The sequence below is a fragment of the Berghia stephanieae genome, chromosome 7 (genome assembly GCF_034508935.2).
Source record: "Berghia stephanieae isolate SIO BIC M18660-M18661 chromosome 7, UCSD_Bste_1.3, whole genome shotgun sequence".
NCBI lineage: Eukaryota > Metazoa > Mollusca > Gastropoda > Nudibranchia > Aeolidiidae > Berghia > Berghia stephanieae.
Genome location: NC_088366.1, coordinates 30,553,547 through 30,573,679, shown reverse-complemented (window position 1 = coordinate 30,573,679; position 20,133 = coordinate 30,553,547). Strand labels below are relative to the sequence as shown.

The 20,133-nt window shown below is 34.3% G+C and overlaps 1 protein-coding gene across 1 annotated transcript in view; it reads right to left on the bottom strand.

Moving 5' to 3' along the window:
- Positions 1-3,748: 3,748 nt before the first annotated feature.
- LOC144977049 (arylacetamide deacetylase-like) overlaps positions 3,749-20,133 on the bottom strand; it is a 23,566-nt gene continuing 7,181 nt past the window's right edge. The window contains exons 2-6 of the mRNA XM_078921774.1: positions 9,518-9,679; positions 8,402-8,530; positions 7,445-7,595; positions 6,183-6,246; positions 3,749-5,259 (exon numbers count right to left, since the gene is read on the bottom strand). Coding sequence (XP_078777900.1) covers positions 4,458-5,259; positions 6,183-6,246; positions 7,445-7,595; positions 8,402-8,530; positions 9,518-9,679 — 1,308 coding nt within the window. The 3' untranslated portion in view covers positions 3,749-4,457. The remainder of the gene's footprint in view (positions 5,260-6,182; positions 6,247-7,444; positions 7,596-8,401; positions 8,531-9,517; positions 9,680-20,133) is intronic.

The following is a 20,133-nucleotide window of genomic DNA, read 5'->3' as shown; positions in this document are numbered from 1 at the left end:
AAAGGTAGGAAGGGACAGTACCTTCAGGACAACGATACACTAAAACACAAGCTTTGAATTTAATCCTTTTCTCAACAGGCAGCCAATGCAGGTCATGAAGTAGAGGTCCGGCAGAGTCGCACCTGCGCTTCACGAATACTAGTCCGGCAGTGCTGTTTTGGTAAATCTGAAGACGTCTCAGATTGTATTGCGAAACGCCAAACAACAGAGCATTACAATAATCCAATTTCGATAGTACGAGGGACACAACCAGGTGCTTGGTCACATGCTCAGATATGAACCGTCTAATGGAAGCAATCTTTTTAGTTGGGAAAAGAGAGATCTAACCAAATTATTAACCTGATGCTCCATCGCCAGTCCAGAGTCTAAGAATGTGCCAAGGTTTTTCACTTTGTCAACAATTTGAATGGAGGCATCCCCCAACTTCAAATCTGTTTCACTTTTCCACTTCCTGTTCCCCACATACAGCACCTCCGTCTTATCATCATTCAGTTTCAGTCTGTTCTCATTCATCCATTTCTTAACACTTTGGATACAATTTTTACTATTGGCTGATACTTCTTGTAAATTTCTCGTATTGGAAACGCAGTACAATTGCGTATCATCAGCGTATTGATGGTAAGACAGACCAAAACTTATGATGATTTTAGACAGAGGGCCAACGTACAGAACAAAAAGAACGGGTCCAAGTACTGAACCCTGGGAACCCCACAATCAAGAAAGATTTCCTCAGATCTATATTCATCCACCGTAATAATCTGTTTACGATTAAACAAATATGACCTAAACCAATCAAGCGCTGCACCAGACACGCCATAAGTAATTTCAAGACGTTTGAGAAGAAGATTGTGATCAAATGTATCAAAAGCAGACGATAGGTCAAGCAAATTCATCAAAGAACATGAACCATTGTCTATAACAGAGAGGAGATCATTAACAACCCTAACAAGTGCGGTTTCCGTCGAATGATGTTGCCTATAAGCAACCATTTTACCATTTTATTTATTTTTACAGGCGCTGAAATACCTAAATGTGTCGTAAGCGCCGTAAAACCCTTAAAAACAAATAAAACAATCTATCCAACACTTGAATCATAAATTTCAAATGATCGACTTATTATCACGTTCATTGAACGGGCACCATTCATTAAACAGACAGCTATGCTTGTTGGACAGGTAAGCAAAACCCGGCTCTTATCTCACCGTGGACATGGTGGTCATGCTCTATAATCACGTGATTGAATTCATCTCGCTCAATGGTTAACAATCAATTATGAGCGAGTTCAAAAGAACCATTCTTCTTTCAGTTTGACCCGCAGTTTGCAGGGTTGCCATAATGAATGCCACATCTCCACGCATCTCGGTTCAGCGCATCATCTTCCTGCAAGCCCAGTTCAAGATAACCCTGACTGGACTAAATCCTCAATCCTTTTTGTTCGTCTCTTATTGTCATGTGTTTTCCCTTTATTCGTCTCTAGGGTAAATCTGCCTTCAGGGTCTATTCCATGTGTAGATAATAACCCAGCAACAGTGTTGCGCCGCCAAGTGCGAGTGGACTTGCGTTAGAGAGAGAGAGAGAGAGAGAGAGAGAGAGAGAGAGAGAGAGAGAAAGAGAGATAGAGAGAGAGAGAGATCATGTTTTGACTTTCATACATTCTGATTACATGACATGTATAAGTTCTAGCTAGCATGAAGAAGAAGAAGAAGAAGAAGAAGAAGAGAGAGAGAGAGAGAGAGAGAGAGAGAGAGAGAGAAAGAGAGAGAGAGAGAAGCCAATAAAAAAACAACAAACACAAACACACACACACACACACACACACACAAACAAAACAAACAAACAAACAAAAAACAGCCTCCACTGGGCTTGTAAGTTTCTCTCTGCTTTGTTGTCGCTGTTTCAAAACACTTTTTTTTCAGATCATGGATAAATAATCTTTTTTTTTTAATTAGAAATTAATTGCAAGACATTTTAATATTCTCAGCAACATCCAACTTTATTTTTGTTCCACAAAGCAAACATCGTTATTGAAAGACAATGGTAGTGACTTGAGTTTGATTTTAGCATTAAAACTCATATTTGTAATCATTGTCCATTTGATGGGACAGTAATAAATAGGTACATAAATAAATGTATAAATAAATACATAATATCAATTTATTTTGCATAAATATTCACTGTGAATGAAATTTATGGTAATGATGATGATGATGATGATCTTGATGATGATGATGATAATGATGATGATGATGATGATGATGATGATGATGATGATGATGAAAAGACTATGGTAGATATCACTTTTTAGAATACATAATAAATTAAGTTAAGGTAAGTTTCTTTGAAAATAGTCATAAAACTCTTTTTGAAAGCCTTTTATATAAAATCATGCGTAAATTTGTAAGTCAAACAAATGTAATGTAAATCATTCTCATTTATATGGTATCATTGCGTCATCTTCCTTAACTCATAGCCTGACCGTAGCCTGTGTTTACTTATAGCCTGACCTAAGACTTGTAATAAGGTTCAACTGTAACGGTTCTAAACAGTAACTATCGGAACAATGGCGGACACCATTATCTCCACCACTGCCCTTATGAAATACTTCTCCGACGAGCATAAAAGTGTATCCAGAGGAGAAAAACATTATAAATCCGATCATGTTTTGACTTTTATATATTCTGATCACATGACATGTTAATAAGTTCAAGCCAGCATGAAGTTTTACCGATTTTCTTTGTTTAGAACCAAGCTGCTGGTTGCTGGGCGGACGTGACATGGGACTATTGAATCCGATTTGACATCATTTTTAGCTTAGAGCACCGTTTAGTGATAGGTCGTTAGTAGTGCTCAAGGAATTATTCACTTTCATGTGGTGGTCTTGTAAATTAATATTTAGTCAGTGTCAGGCCGTAGCCTTCTTAAACTCATAGTCTAAGGGCTAACCCACACCGGAGACTGACTCCGACGACCCGGCACTGCCGTCCTCTGCCGTCTTCCGGATAAAGACGTCAGGGACGAACAAAATAGGTCTAGCGGCCCTTTTCTTTATTCTTAGTATTTTGTCCGTCCCTGACGTCTTTATCCGGAAGACGACAGAGGACGGCAGTGCCGGGTCGTCGGATTCAGTCTCCTTTGACGTCACTCAGCTCTTTGTTATTGTTTTTAGACAGTCATTTTGGCGATTACTTCTCACTAAATTATATCAATCAAGCCTATAAACGTTCACATTGTAACACAAGATTTTGTGTATTGGTACGTTATTTACGGCTGGCGGATGTGAATATCTCGTCTAAACGCATAGCATCAACATGAAAAACAAAATGTTTTTATCACATATTTTCACTTGCACGTGTTGGATCGTGATTGAAATCGGGGATTGGGGGGGGGGGGGGGGGGGGGGGAGGAGTTGTGACTGATTGTTTTAACTGAAATGCGTAAAATGAAGAAAATGTCTTTTACCCAAACCGTCGTCATCTGACAAAAAAAAAAAACACTTTTTTGTTCATTTTGGCCAGAAAACATTTTATTCAACTATCTTTTATGGTCCAGAAAGTTTTGAGGTCATTCTCTATTTATTTTTTATTCGTTTATCTATCTATTTTTTTTATTTCTCTAGTTACTGTTTGTTTGTTATTTTTTAAGGTATTCATCTATTTTTTCTATCTATTGATTAATCTTATAATATTTATTTTCTCAATTCAAAATCTGTTTATTTATTTATCGATTTATTTATTCATTTATTTATTCATTTATTTATTTATATATTTATTCATTTATTCATGTATTTATTCATTCATTCATTTATTTACTTATCTATTTATTTTTAATTGATTCAAATAACCAAAAAAAAACAGGCTACGTATTTGCTTATCGTTTTGATTGGTCGCATTTCATGGTAACGATTTATCATTGCAATATCCGGCAAAGTCCTTTCAATAAATCTACATCTTATCTGTGTTTTATTCGGGATGCGCTATTCTTGCCTTTTTAAAACCATTGAATGTGTGTATCCATTGATGGCTGCATACTATGGCAAAAGGTATATTTTAAAAATATTATTCACCCCTATTTATAAGCCTTTTAAAATTATAGGTTATAATACGATTTTTTTGGTAACTATTTTACTTATATGTTCTTGTGCGTATTGATACAATACGCTGCACATTTCTCTTTTGTCTATTTTGTGCCGTGTAGATAGAATCACGAAAGGAAAATGATAGGATTTATCTGTCTTATCAAATCAGCCAGCCGTACAATGACAAAACGCTTTTTTTCATTTTAGCCCGAAATCTTTTACTCCATGTATATTGATGGATTAAGATGGCCAACAACATGTCAAAAATCTTAAACCAAATGCTTTAAATTTTGTCAAGAAGTTAAAGCTTAGGAACCAAACTGAAAAAAAGAACGTTTTGTCAATTTAAGACGAGGAGCCATTTTACAACCTAAATCTACCGCTATGAATCCACTCGCGTTTCTATATTAAGAATATGCCTATTTAAATATATCACCAAATCGTTCATTGCCTTTTTACTCTCTTCTAATTCCATCCATCCGCCGCCAGCAAACAAGAAAAATCCGTGAAAACCATTCCAATAGTGTCTTAACTCCACCGTCACTCCATTTTCTTTCAATCTCTGTCCGTACATCAGAGCTTCGTCCCTAAGGACGTCGTAATGCGCCGTCATAATGTAGGCTTGAGGAGAGTTACGAATATCAGATCTAAACATCGGGCTAAATCTTGAATCTAAAACCAGAGTTATCAACCTTTCCGGGAGACTCGGCTCAAAATTAAGATTGTGTTTGGTTGCTCTTTGCGTTACGTTTGATAAACTGGGTGGAATTCGCTTTCGACTGTCTATGTGATCGGACAAAGTTCTGTAGTGTTGGAGGGAAACATGAGTATTGCTGAGAATATATTTTTTATACTTTGGGTCGATATTTGCATAACGGACCCAGTTGTTGACTTCCTTTGCAGGTGATGTAATCCCTGGCATAAGATGCTCGGAGTAGTCTTGGTAAGAAGGTGTGGCAAAGTTTAACATCTGAAGCGCCGGGCTGATTAGAATCTGCATGCGAATCTGCCCGGCCATTTCGTGGGCCACGGCAGCTGCAAGGTTGCCTCCTGCGCCGTCTCCAGCGACAATAATGGCGTCCTGCTGTATGTGGAGCTCTTTCGCGTGTCGCCATACGTACTTGGTGACGGCTAAACAATCTTCAAATGGGGCAGGGAAAGGATGTTCTGGTGCTTTTCGATATCTGGAGGGATTGAGGAGAGATACATAAACAGTGATACAACTTTTTGTCTCTTGTTTTCTCTTTTTTCTTGAGGGGATCTGAAGGATGTTTTGTTTTAGAAGTATATTTTCTATGACTTAGAAGCCGGTGATACGTTCTTTTGCACATTTACAAGTAACTTAAAAACGATTACTATCATCATCATCATCATCATCATCATCATCATCACCATCATCATCATCATCATCACCATCATCATCATCATCATCATCATTATCATCATGAATAATATTATGTATTATTATTAACAGCACTGTCACCACATTTACCATCACCATCACCACCATTACTACTACAACTACCACCACTACTACTATGACCACTATCATCATTATGCTCATTATTATCAGCAGCAATAGCGCCAATAATAACAGACCGGTTCTTATCAGATTATGTTATAATCATAATGCATACCATCTTTTCTTTTTATATCTTTTATCGTGATACGATTTACTTTTTCTTTTGGAGAGAATAGAATTGTGGAATGAGGAGGGAGGAGTAATTGCTTTTCAAAACCCAAAATAAACATTCATCTCATTTATAAATTATTTTTAAAAATACAAAAACTGTAAAATAATGAAATCAAAATTTTTAAAAATCTGATTTCTTTAGAGAAAGATGTAGGACTATTCATCGCTTTTATAATGTAAAGACTTTTATTTCACATTATGTTGTTATATTGTCCACGTTAGGAATTGATGAATATAACACGATGGTAATACATAGTAGCAAACGCAAATACTATTAATCCTAGTCATTTCATAGTTTTTAAAGATGGAATAAAACCTACATAAAAAATGAAAAAAAAAATTACAAAACAGGGATCTCAAACCCAACATGGCGTTAGAAAAATTTTTAAAAAGAAAAGAAAACCATGTACTTACTCTACTGCAATAACTTTAAAATTGGTACTGTTTGCCAAATGTTTTAACGGCCCGTCGTAAACACCTGATGAGATTGAAATAAACGTTTTATAACATTAGTGACCCATTTCCTGAAAACGGGATTATGGTGAGGTAATATGGATGCTAAAAAGTAGAACTTGTACTTTTTTTTAATGTGACAACTTAAGTTTTTTAGGATTTATTGGGGGGAATTAGTATATATTCTTATGTGTGGAAAAACATATTCTTTAAAAAAATCATGATCATTTCAACATTAACTCTCTCCTTACCGATCATTTTCAGCATTTTCTCATATTTCAGGCATACCCAGAAGAAAAATTAATTTTTTATACTCAAACAAGCTCTCTACAAAAACAACTTTATGTTCTTATTAATCAAACAAAGATCATTCTTCAAAATTTGTGATGTACAAAATAAATCTGAATTAGAAAAATGTATATTGTGTCGTAACAAATGTGACGACTTTGCTGCAGGTGGTAAGGAGAGGGTTAATTCCCTGCTCATTTTCATACGACGTGTACTTATTTGTAGATCTGATAACCCAACTAGTTATCGTCTCATTGTTGTAATGAAAATACTCTAAAACAAGCCCATTATTGCGTCCGCTTATCAGACCTGCCAATACGTTCAAGTTGTCCTCATATGATATCAAATCAAAGCAGTGGGTTAATTAAATTATACTTAATTTGTTGGGGTTTTTTTAATTGAGATTTTATAGAGCGCAATATCCACTAAACGTGATCAAAGCGCTTTACAAGGGGTCCCTGGCCAACAGCAACATTTACCGTGTAGGACGGGACATAACGCCTGTTAGGCGATATTACAATATTTTTTTTCAACTGAGACAATGCTGTTTACGGCCAGGTACTCATTTTACACCTCAGTACGGTGAGAGAATGTGAATAAAGAGCCTTTTCCAAGGACTCAACTATGAGACGAGCGAGGCTCAAACCCAGGACCTTCCGATCCGAAAGCGAGTGTATACCAATAGACCACATAGCAGTGGGTTAATTAAATTATACTTCTCATAAATTTGTTAAATCGAATATAAATATATGTGAAACAATGAACGTTACAAGACATACTTTTTTCGCCGTGTTTAGGTTTCACCTTCATCAAAACAAATAATTAAACATTTAAGAAAATTTAAGATCGTTTCTACGAGTGAACAGAACTAACAAAATGAAACAATTCATTAAAACAACAAGCCATGCATTCACTCAATATGAAGCAATACTCACCGACAGACAGCCATGTCCATCCACCCCCATGGAAATATATAATAGTAGGGTACATCATCTTATTTCTGTTCTTGTTACTTGTAGGGGTGGTGGGTGGGTGAACGGGGGTGTAAGTGCTTACTGGGACTCCAGCGTACACGTCTTGACTGGCCTGTGAAACATACATGGGAGGGGACCGTGTCAGGACAAAATATTTACACAGTTATGTTCCTTGAAACAGCTCGCTCAATAGTTTTGCTTATTAAGGGAAGCAACCCATATGTTAATTTTTGTTCATTGAGTTATTGAGTTGTTTTGTTTGTTTTATTCATTTTAGATCACAAGCGGTAAAACTTAAAATACCTGTCAACAATTTCAGATAAAACTATATGGGTAATGAGGACGTGGTTTATTAATTAATGTTTTAAAAAGCAGAGAGGACGACGTGGTTGAAAGTAATTGATTTAAAATAGCTCTAAATCATCATTAATGATCGCGCTGGACGACATCAAAAGCTGGACTAAGCTAAGCAACATACTGGTATAAGACCGAGAAGAATGGCGAGCCATTTTCAGTCGAACTCTTTTGAGATGACACGGGAAGTAAGAAGTGAGTAAAGGCAAAATTATAGGAATTACGAAAGAAATAGAAAACACATTTACTTTCCACAATGGAATGATTTAAGTAACTCGTCTTGAAATTGGTACAAGACCTAGAAGAATGGCGAGCCATTTCCAGTCGACCTTTTGTGAGACGACACGAAAAGAAAGAAAATGATAGAAACTACGAGAGAAAAAAAAACACATTTACTTTCCTAAATAAAAGCATTTGATTAAGTAACTCAAGTCTAATAATTAAGAAGTTTATTCAAAGTTTTAGCACCATGTCCATCATTAATGACATGATTCGTTGCATGTATCTAGTTGAATGTTCCGAGTTCAGCAATATGCATTTTAAAGGTATTGTTTGTTGCCTTACCCTGATGTTTCTGTAGACCAGCCTTTGGGCTGGTAAAGGGTTAAATAGTAAGGAGAAAGCGGTGTTAATAAATGTCTTGATAGGCTCAGTACCAGCATCCATTCCCACATAGTCACGGAGCCAGGAATTCTGTTGGGGTAGAAAGTGTGCGAGGTTAAGAAGTAATAATAGTGGTAGTCGGTGTAGTAGTAGTAGTAGTAGTAGTAGTAGTAGTAGTAGTAGTAGTAGTAGTAGTAGTAGTAGTAGTAGTAGTAATAGTAGTAGTAGTACTAGTAATGGTAGTAGTAGTAGTAGTAGTAGTAGTAGTAGTAGTAGTAGTAGTAGTAGTAGTAGCAGCAGTAGTAGTAGTAGTAGTAGTAGTAGTAGTAGTAGTAGTAGTAGTAGTAGTAGAGTAGTAGTAGTAGTAGTTGCTGTAGTAGTACTACTAGTAGAAGTAGTTATGGTAATAGTAGTAATAGAAGTAGTAGTAGTAGTGCGGCTATGTGGTCTTGTGGTATGACACTCGCTTTCGGATCGGAAGGTCCTGGGTTCGAGCCTCGCGCTCGGCGCATAGTTGAGTCCTCTTGGAAAAGGCTCTTTACTAACATTTTCTCACCGTACTCAGGTGTAAAATGAGTACCTGGCCGTTAACAGCGTTGTCTTTGTCCGAAAAATTGTAATATCGCCTAACAGGCGGCACGTCCCGTCCTACATGTTAAATGTTGCTGTTGAGCACATTTTAGTGAATATTGCGCTATATAAAAGCACAATTTTAAAAAAATTTAGTAGTAGTATTAGTCGTAGTCGTAGGAGGAGGAGGAGTAGTAGTAGTAGTAGTAGTAGTAGTAGTAGTAGTAGTAGCAGTAGTAGCAGTAGTAGTAGTAGTAGTAGTAGTAGTAGTAGTAGTAGTAGTAGTAGTAGTAGTTGTAATCTCATTCCCCATAGGTTTTTATTTACTGTTTTATCATCATTGTGGAAATGTTTGCAATTAGTTGATATTGCGTTCCGTTTAAGCTCACTATTTAAAACTTACTTCATGAAATGGGCATCCAAAAGTTTGTTATTGATTTTTTAATTAACATAAACAAAAAAAAAGAACAAACACAAACGAAACAAACCAAAACCAAAAGATTTTACCCCTTTAAAAGCTAGCCGTCCACACTCGTCTAGCCAGCGAATTTTTTCCCACTCGGCAAGATCAGCTGGAAATGTTCTATGCATGACTAAATAAACTCTGTAGACACAGACCGACGCTAGACCCAGGATGCAGGCCAGCAGTAGTACAGCGTGTGGATATATCTGGTAAAAGAAATAATATTATGAAAATGGGAGTCTAGAGTCGACGTCACCTTATATTTAAGAATTTGATCGACAAAGAATTGAAAAAAAAACGAGCTTATTACAGCATAATATCTACTTAATGTAGTCAAAGCGCTTTACAAAGGCAACAGCAACAAGCAACATATAGCACTAGACACGACGCCTGTTAGGCGATATTACATTTTTTTTCCGACAGAGACAATGCTGTTAACGACCATGTAATCTTTTTACACCTGAGTACGGTGAGAGAATGTGAGTAGAGAGCCTTTTCCAATGACTCAACCTTGTAAGATAATATAAGAATAAGATTCTGTGCAGGTCTGAGCTCGGTTATCAGGCCTACATTACTTGCATGTGCACGTAGTCTTTAGCGCATATTTCTTATGAGAGAGAACTATGTGTTAAATGCGAGTTTAATTTGTAGAAAGTAGAATTGGAAACTTTAGATGTTGGGGTTTTTATTTTCAGTTTGAAAAAGAAACACACACTATGTAAAATAGACTAGAAGTTGATATTTGACTAAGATTATATTCAGTTTTCAGGTTACAGCACACCTCAAAATGGTGTCATTTTTAGATGGTAGGTAACCCATTAATTTATTAGTAATATGACGAGGGAACATTGATGCTGAAAAGTGAACACATCTATCTAATATTTTTATAAAACAGAGTTGGAGATCAACATTTTTTCGTACAGCCAAGTTAAATTTTTACTCTAGACTTTAAGATACTGTGTTCGAATCCCGGTGTGGACAATTTTGTAAATGTTCAAAAATTTAATTGAAAAAACATCATTTTTTTATTGTTATAGTAATTAGATATTTTTTATGCTTTGAATTACTTTTTTCTATTATGTGTTTTATTGTACAAAAGAAAACAACAAAAAACATTGGTAATTTCAGTATTATCATATTTTATAATATTTTATCATTATCATCAGTGTTTATTTACCACCTTTGTTTATTAGTTTTGTTGTTGTGTTTTTGTTTTGTTTTTGTTTTTTGTTTGTCTTGTTTTTTGTTTTTTGTTTTGTTTTGTTTTTTGGGGGGGGAGGGAGGGGGTTGTCTTTTTAAAATAACTTTTATCATTAAAAAAAAAACTTCTAACTTGATTTTTTTAAAATTATTTATTTGTTTAATTATAACCTATGTTAATTTCAACAATACGGTAGAAGAATAACAGATGACTGCCGTTTGTATTAGCCGTTATTTCTCCGTAAATATTGCGGGTTCTCCACAAGTGACAATATATATATATATATATATATATATATATATATATAATATTATATATATATAATTATATATATATATAATAATATATATATATATATATATATATATATATATATATATATATATATATATATATATATATATATATATATTTATATATTATATATAAATATTTCAAGTATAATTCATCGCTTTATAATGTAAAGACTTTATTCACATTATGTTGTTATATTGTCCACGTTAGGAATTGATGATAAAACACGATGTAATACATAGTAGCAAACGCAAATACTATTAATCTAGTCATTTCATAGTTTTTAAAGATGGAATAAAACCTACATAAAAAATGAAAAAAAAAATTACAAAAAAATTAAAAAAAATTTACTTCTACAGTACTTTTTCAGGTCACTGGGACAATCTACGGGAAGTTATATATATATAACTTATGTTAAATTCATATTAATTCTTTATTGACAAGACTGAATATCATTGCTTAAATTGTTAACAAAACAAAAATGGAAATTTTCAAATTCGTATTAATTTAAGTTTTTAATGTTTCCCATCAACATAACACCAGATTGAAGTTGGGGGGGGGGGGGGGGGGGACGGGGGACGTAAACATATTTGGAGGTCTAATAACTGGACACAAATATGGGCTCGTTTTTACATTGTTGTAATGCTGAGAGCATTTCTATTATAACAATGAGTTCATAATAATTTGGGTAATCAGACCTGCACATAAGTGCAAGTCGGTCGGGGGTCAAATATTATAAATTTATGTTCATTTTTTCAAGATGGCGCCATTCCCAGCCTTCGTAAACTTATAGCCTGACACTGACCAAAAAATGAGGTCAAAAGACAAGTCTTTGCCGCAAAAGAAAACAAATCGTTGAATTGTATTCAATAGTTCAACCAATGTAATCACTTGTTTCCTTGAGCACAAATAACAACTCACTAGACGCTGCACAAAACTAAACAAAAAATGACGTCAAACTATAGTCCTAATTGGTTCTAGTGAGCCAACGGAGGAGCCAGTTAAGTTACAATCTTATCAGAATGTTTATATTAAACCACAAAGTGATTGACGATATTCGATGAAACTTTCAATGGGTCTTAGGCCGATTAATGAAGATAAAATGTTATCTTTTGTTTTAAGATACTTATCTTCTTCCTTTATCTCTTCACGGTCATATTTTATCAAACTATTGATATTCACACGATTACACCTCGATATAGGAATTTTCCTATTTCTAATAGTATCTTAAGAGATATCTATAGCCTGTGTCCTGGACGCTGATCAATCGCAAAGTACTCTCCGCGGGATCTAACAGAACCAGGTACCCACCCAATCACTGCTGGGTGATCACGGGGGGGAGGAGAAAAAAACTTCGATTTCACTCAAGGATCGATCTCAGTCAATTTGCGTGTGAAGCGAGTGCTCTACTAACTACTATTAATAATATCACCGATGAATCTTTAAACAAATGAGAAGAAGACAATTGTTATAAAAAGTCAAGAATTATTTTAGCATAGAAATGCGGGATTGTGATTTCTGACATGGGCACCGTTCCTCATTAACATGTACAAGTCATATTCTAAGAGGAGACAAGCGTTTGTCGCAGTCAGGGCCTAATTTTATGAAAGCAGACTAGATTTAGTTATTTACTAGTCTGGTTAATGACTTGCTAGTCTAAAGCCTAAGCAAAGCAAGTGACGAAAAAAAAAAAATCAAATTTTATGAATGTTTTCTAGTATCTGACTAGCTAGGCTCTTGCCTAGTAGTGGCGTTATAAGGACGGTGACTAATTCTTTTTTGTTTTGTTTTGTTTTGTTTTGTTTTTTTGTTTTGTTTTTTTTTTTTTTGCTTTTTGTTGTTTGTTTGTTTTTGGTTTTGTTTTTTTTTTTTGTTTTTTTTTGTTTTGTTTTCTGTTGGGTTTTTTTTTTTTTGGTTGTTCTTTGAAGCGAACCCTTCCACTTTGAGTCTCCGTTCACTCGCAACTCGCGGACTCATTTTGTTTCTTCATTTTGTTTCTGCCATTCGTAACCGATGTATTTTCCTTCCGAATCGAAACCCTCTCAATCTAAAAATAGCTGCTACCATGTCGACGCTATGATGTATCCAAGTAACTTGTCTCAGACTAAGCTTGAAGTCCGGCCTCAGCAATGACTAAAACTTGGCCAAATTTACTTCGAAGGTGCCGTGATTTTAGTCTGAGACTTGCTTGGTCAGCTCACATGAAATCCGATTTTTTTTTCATGTCCATGACTAAAGTCAGAGACTAAGCGCTAGTCCGCGTTCATAAAAACCGACTCAGCTCACATAAAACACCGTTGTTTTGTTTTTTCTTCACGTCCTTGACTTTAGTCAGAGATTAAGCGCTAGTTTGCGTTCATAAAGATGGGCCCAGCTCTGCAATTGAGCTAGGGCGAGGTGATTTCCTCAAGACTACACAGCAATGGAGACGATTCATCAGTTTACTTCCATAGTACGAGGCAAAGAACATTCTGTGTTGTTTTTTTCGCTACTTTTTTTTTCTAAGAACATATTATAGTTTTTATCAATGTTAGCCTTGAGTACCGTGACTCCGTTAAAGAGTGTGTGACTATGTTCGCTTTCGGATCGCAAGGTCCTGGGTTCGAGCCCCGATCGGCGCATATTTGAGTCCTTGGAAATGGCTCTTTACTCACATTCTCTCACCGTACTCGGGTATAAAATGGCCGTTTACAGCGTTGCATCTGTCCGAGAAAAATAACGATATCGTCTAAAAGGCGCCATGTCACATCCTACATTTTAAGTGTTGACGTTGGCTAGGGACCCCTTGTAAAGCGCTTATAGCACGTTTAGTGGATATTTATTTAACTCTTTAAAATAAATCATTAATTTTAATTATTTCAAGTTTAAAATTATCACTACATGCTTATTTCGACAAAAACCTGCATGAAATCAGCAGTGATTTTAACGCAGGAACTGTTGAACATGAGTGTAATATTGATAATGTATCATTTTTTATCAGTGAACTATAAAGTAAACCAACACCTTTATCGTTATGAATTCATGTGACTTCAAACAACATGTATGACATAGTAGGCATCAATAGTCTGATGTCACGGCCGACCAGCAACGAGAAGCTTGGTTCTAAACAAAGAAAATCAGTACTTTTTATTCTTCATGCTGGCTAGAACTTTTTCACATGTCATGTGATCAGAATGTATAAAAGTCATAACATGATCAGATTTATAATATTTTTCTCCTCTGGATACAATTTATGCTCGTCGGAGAAGTATTTCATAAGGGCGTCCGCCATTTTTCCGATAGTTTAGAACCAGTTACTAATTTACTATGCGTCATTACGAGGGAAGTGACGTCACGACTGTTGAACCCTATTGAAGCTGACGACTCAATAAATTGAAGGTTTCAGTATTTTATTCAGCACCTTTTCGGTTTAAATCTCTATCCACATAATATTTGCACTGGTGACAGAGAGGAGTTATGGGCTTGTTTCGACATTGTTGTCGTCTCCCTTATTCTACGTTTTCAACGTTTCATAGATGTAAAAATGGATAATATTAACAGACTGAAATTGAATGACAGTTAAACAGAGGCAGTCATAGTTGGAAGATCAAACATTACTGCCAAAGTAGAACTTGACTCAATAACTCTGAATGATAGCGAAATTCAATTTACAAATGAAATTAGAAACCTGTCAATAAATAATATTTTTAATGGCCTTATTTTATACCGCAATAACCACTAAATGTGCTCAAAGCGTTTTACAAGGGGTCCCGAGCCAACAGCAATACGTAACATGTAGGACGTGACATGACGTTTGTTAGGCGATATTACAATATTTTTTGACAGAGACAACGCTGTTAACAGCCAGGTACTCATTTTACACCTGAGTACGGTGAGAAAATGTGAGTAAGAGCCTTTTCCAATGACTCGACTATGCGCCGAGCGAGGCTCGAACCCAGGACCTTCCGATCCGCAAGCGAGTGCCATACCACAAGAAAAAACGGAAGTTCTTTTTTGTGATCCTAAAATAATTATAAAAAGTGAGTATACATTTTTTGTTACAATTGAAAAAGAAAATGTCTATTTTACTGACAGAGCTAGAAATCTGGGTGTTATCTTTGACTCTACTCTTTCCATGCATTGCAATATCGATTATTTATGTAAGAATTTATATATCGAGCTCAGAAGAATTTCACAATTGGCAATTATTTTAGTTCAAAAAGCTATTCACAGCCTTATTTTTTCTTTCATGTTTTCTAGACTTGATTAGTGTAACCTGCTCGTGTATTCTATTTCAAATAATGTTGTCAGCAAATTGCAACGCATTCAAAATCAAGCGGCAAAAATAGTTTTGAAGAGGAAAAAAGTGATCATGTCACACCTTTGTTTTGGACTTTACATTTGCTCCCATGTACTATAATCATTTTAATTAAACTTCTCCAGCTATATCTTTGATTTGATCAATGTTTACACTTCCTCACGTTCTTTAAGATCCAACTCTCAATTACGATTAATGTGTACCTAAAAAAATAATCTGAGACCAATGATCGTGCATTTATTCATGCTGCTCCCGCTGTCTGAAATTCTTTACCATTTATTGTGAGGAGCGGGGTTGTGGATTCCCAGTCATGTTGTAAAAATAAATTGGACAGGGACTGGGGGTGGGGTATTAGTCTTATTATAATTAGTAGTATTATCATTATTAGTATTATTTTTATTATTAGTATTATTATTATTAATATTATCATCATTATTTTTTTCAATGATATTATTATGATATCATCATCGACATTCTGTAAGCTGGCAACATCCCATGCGTCCATCCCAGTGATTCAATGTTGTATAATGTCACATCGATCTGGAGTGCCCTGTTTATCATGGAGTGTGGACTTCAAACTGACAATTTAAGTTTGAGTGACAGCCTGTCAAACATGCTGTTGTCAGCTTACACTTTCACTGTACACTGGAACTCTTGATATCGGGAATTCGGATATCATTTGGAAGGAGTCAACTCAGTCAAATACAACTCGCCAGTGCATCATCATCATCATCATCCTCATCATCATCATCATCATCATCATCATCATCATCTTCGTCATCCAACGATGAAAGCAATACATTTTATATATAAAAGTCCAGAGTTAAAATAAATCAATAAATGATTTTTTCAACATATTTACTCACTTATTCACTCTTGTGGGTAAATAAAAATACCACTAATCTCAGGTTTGATATTTTTTTTTTACAAGACTAGGATAACTTTAATCTGTTGATATTCGAAGGACTAGTTTTCTGGCCCAAATTTTTAATACGTGTTTTTAAAAAAATGTTTTTAGACTACGGCAGCCATGTCCTTCGACCTGTAGATCCATTTCAAAGCCTGCTAGGTCGAAGCAATGTTAATCCTTGAGAGAAAAAACACACGCTATAGTTAGAATGAAGTTGACGCACTCGTGTCTTTGTTATTGTTTTTTTTTTTTTTTTGCCATCCACGTTTATGAGTAATTCTCACCTAACTGTATTATCCAGACTATAAAAGTTCATGGCTACACATAGTTTTGTGTGTTTGTCCGTTATACTTCAGGATGGCAATGTTGTGAGCTTCTTGGCCAAGCGCATATTATCTATATTTACATTCTTTCATCATACTCAAATGTGAAATTGGTAACGGGACTGTAATAGTGATGTCTTTGTCGGTTGTTTTTGTATTGGGATACATATGCTTTGACCTAATGCAATGAAGTTTCACATTTTCAGCTTTTTGACATGTTATTTCTGGATGGGCCTGCCTGTAAAATTAAAACGAAAGAGCGCCCTACAACGCGTCATGTTTCGTCTTATATAATGTCCAGTTTTACCCCTGGCCTAGAATCCGTTATTCTTATGTCTTAAAGTCTCACATTTACACCTATTGACATTTTGTTCTTAGAATGAACCTTCCCATAACCATCGTTAACTTACAGTCTGACACTAAAACTCAATAAGACCCATATTTTTACGTCATTTTTAGGTTTGCCATTTTATAACTTGTTATTTAAAATATACGTTTTCACGACAGAATGGGGGAAAAATCATTCTACGTATTACAGTTGTCTTCTCATTTCTGTGTTACTGACCGACTCTCAATTTCAAGATCTTACTGAATCAAAGTATGCAACATTCTCTTGGCGTTTTCTAATCATATGATTGAGAGTTGATAACTTGTTATATGTGATTGCGTGACGTCTTATCATCTTTATTAACTTGGCAACAAGTCAATGTGGATAACTGAGTAGGTAGATAGTTCTTATTATACCCATGTATCGCAGTATCACAGGAGCGAGATGACTAACTGGAAAAAATATGCACTGAAAACCGGAGGTCCGCGTTCGCACCTCGCTTTCGGCATAATTTTATTTTCACTGAGCAAGACATTTAACCTCAATCGTTCATTTTGCGACGCCTGCACTGCGGCTATCGGCTGGGATAGTTTAATATTCCCTTAAAAAATGATCCTATAGAGAAATTTTATCGTGGAAATGAATAAAGGGAGTTTTATTTTTATCTAATTTTTATTCAATAGACAAGTCTGTATAGAAACTTATTAGGATGAGATCAGGTGTCCCCAATAACTGCTTTGGTAAAGCACCAACAACAATAATAATAATGATGATAATAATAATAATATTGATAATAATAATAATAATAATAATAATAATAATAATAATAATAATAATAATGATAATAATAATGATAATAATAATAATAATGATAATAATATTGATAATATAATAATGATAATAATAATAATAATAATAATAATAATAATAATAATAATAATAATAATAATAATAATAATAATGATAATATATAATGAATAATGATAATAATAATGATATATAATAATAATATAATAATAATAATAATAATAATAATAATAATAATAATAATAATAATAATAATAATAATAATAATAATAATAATAATAATAATAATAATATAGACCGTTCCACAACCCGCCCGCGCGTGTTTAGCCGATTTTTTTGCATCGGTTACAGTACTATACTTTGGGATTGTTCTCCTTCACGATATATAAAAAACAAAGGGTCTGGATTTTGTGAACATTTTGATGTTCACGTTAGCAATATTATATTATAGATAGAATGCGCTTGGCCATGTGAATTCACAATATTGCCATCCGGAAGTATAACGGACCGACACACAAACTCTGTGTAACCATGAACTTTTATAGTCTGGTTAGTACAGTTTACACAAACGCGGATGGCAAAAACAATAACAAAGGCCTGAGTGACGGCATCTGCATACTATCTATACACAGTGAATTTTGTTGGTCACTGAACTCGCCCACTGGATGACCAAGGGTTTACATTTCACGAGATTCATGTGCACTACTCACTAACATTGCCACCCTTGGTTCAAAATGACACAGCAAATTGTACACTTTGTACACACTTGACATAAACAATTGTTACAATTTAATAGTTGAAAGCCAGAGGCGTAGCTTGCTGTTCTGATTTCTACATTCTTAGAAACTGATTTAAAAAATATGGGTTAAACATGCACATTTGTCACAATGAGAAATATTTACAAGTATTTCTTCAGAGAGGCGAAGCGCGGAATTCTTTTTCATGGCATAAGGTGAATAGCATATTATGGCACACAACCAGGAAGTCAGAGGGGATAGGTCAAATTAATAATTATGTCATTTTGATTATGCACCTCTTTTATTTGAAAACTGATGTTCCTTTGAAAAGCTGTACTGTGCAAAACTTACATGGAATCTGGTATTAAAGAAGTTTAGATTCAGTGATATTTCACATTATTACGCCCTCGAGTGAATATACAAATTCAAGAATGGCGAACACGTAGCGGACTCGATGGGTGACCAGTGGGATTTCGTGACATGTCTTGTCGGACCTTTACGAGTTGTCTTGCTCAACAGTTGGTCGGGTGTTATGTCTTTGTGAAAGGCATTTCTCCTCGTCCTATTGGAGACGGGCGTAACAATTCGGAGGATCGACATGGTTTTTGACAGCAATGTTTTTGTCCGAAAAATGTATAGATAGAATGCGCTTGGCCAAGGAGTTCACAACATTGCCATCCGGAAGTATAACGGAGCAACACACAAACTCTGTGTAACCATGAACTTTTATAGTCTGGTTAATACAGTTTAGTGAGAACAACTCACAAACGCGGATGGCAAAAACAATAACAAAGTCCTGAGTGACGTCATCTGCATACTATCTATAAGCACCCAACGTGCTGCTTGTGTCGTCCAATATATTATCTAGCCGTTGTCCACCAGGGAAGAGCTAAACTAGAAATGTTGTGAGCCTGTTTTCAACGCTTCGACGTACTTGATAAATGCTATCTATAATTAAACTATTTCAAACAACCCAAAATTATTTACTAAGCTACGCCACTGAATGCAATTTTGTTATGATTATTTCCCCACGAGAGAGAGAGTCAACTCACCTTTAATGTAAACATTTTAAAGTTTGAGTCATATTTTATTGCAAACGATGAAAAAAAAATAAAATTCGGCATTTATGAGAAAACAGTTCAATCACTATCGGTCTGCAAAATTCATAAAATCACTTAAAATATATCTAAGCCTGCATGCATAAAATCACGACACAACATTTCATAACTTTGGTTTTTGTGATATTCCGTGGGCACGGGAGTTGGAACGGAATAATAATAATAATAATAATAATAATAATAATAATAATAATAATAATAATAATGATAATAATAATAATAATGATAATAAAATAGCAATATAATAATAATAATAATAATAATAATAATAATAATAATAATAATAATAATAGTAATATAATAATAATAAATATATATAATAATAATAATAATAATAATAATAATAATAATAATAATAATAATAATAATAATAATATCATTATTATTATTATATTAATAATAATTATTATTATCATTATTACTATTATTATTATTATTATTATTATTATTATTATTATTATAATAATAATAATAATAATAATTATTATTATTATTATTATTATTATTATTATTATTATTATTATTATTATTATTATTATTATTATTATATATCATCATCATTATTATTATTATTATTATTATTATTATTATTATTATTATTATTATTATTATTATCATTATTATCATTATTATTGTAAAAATAAT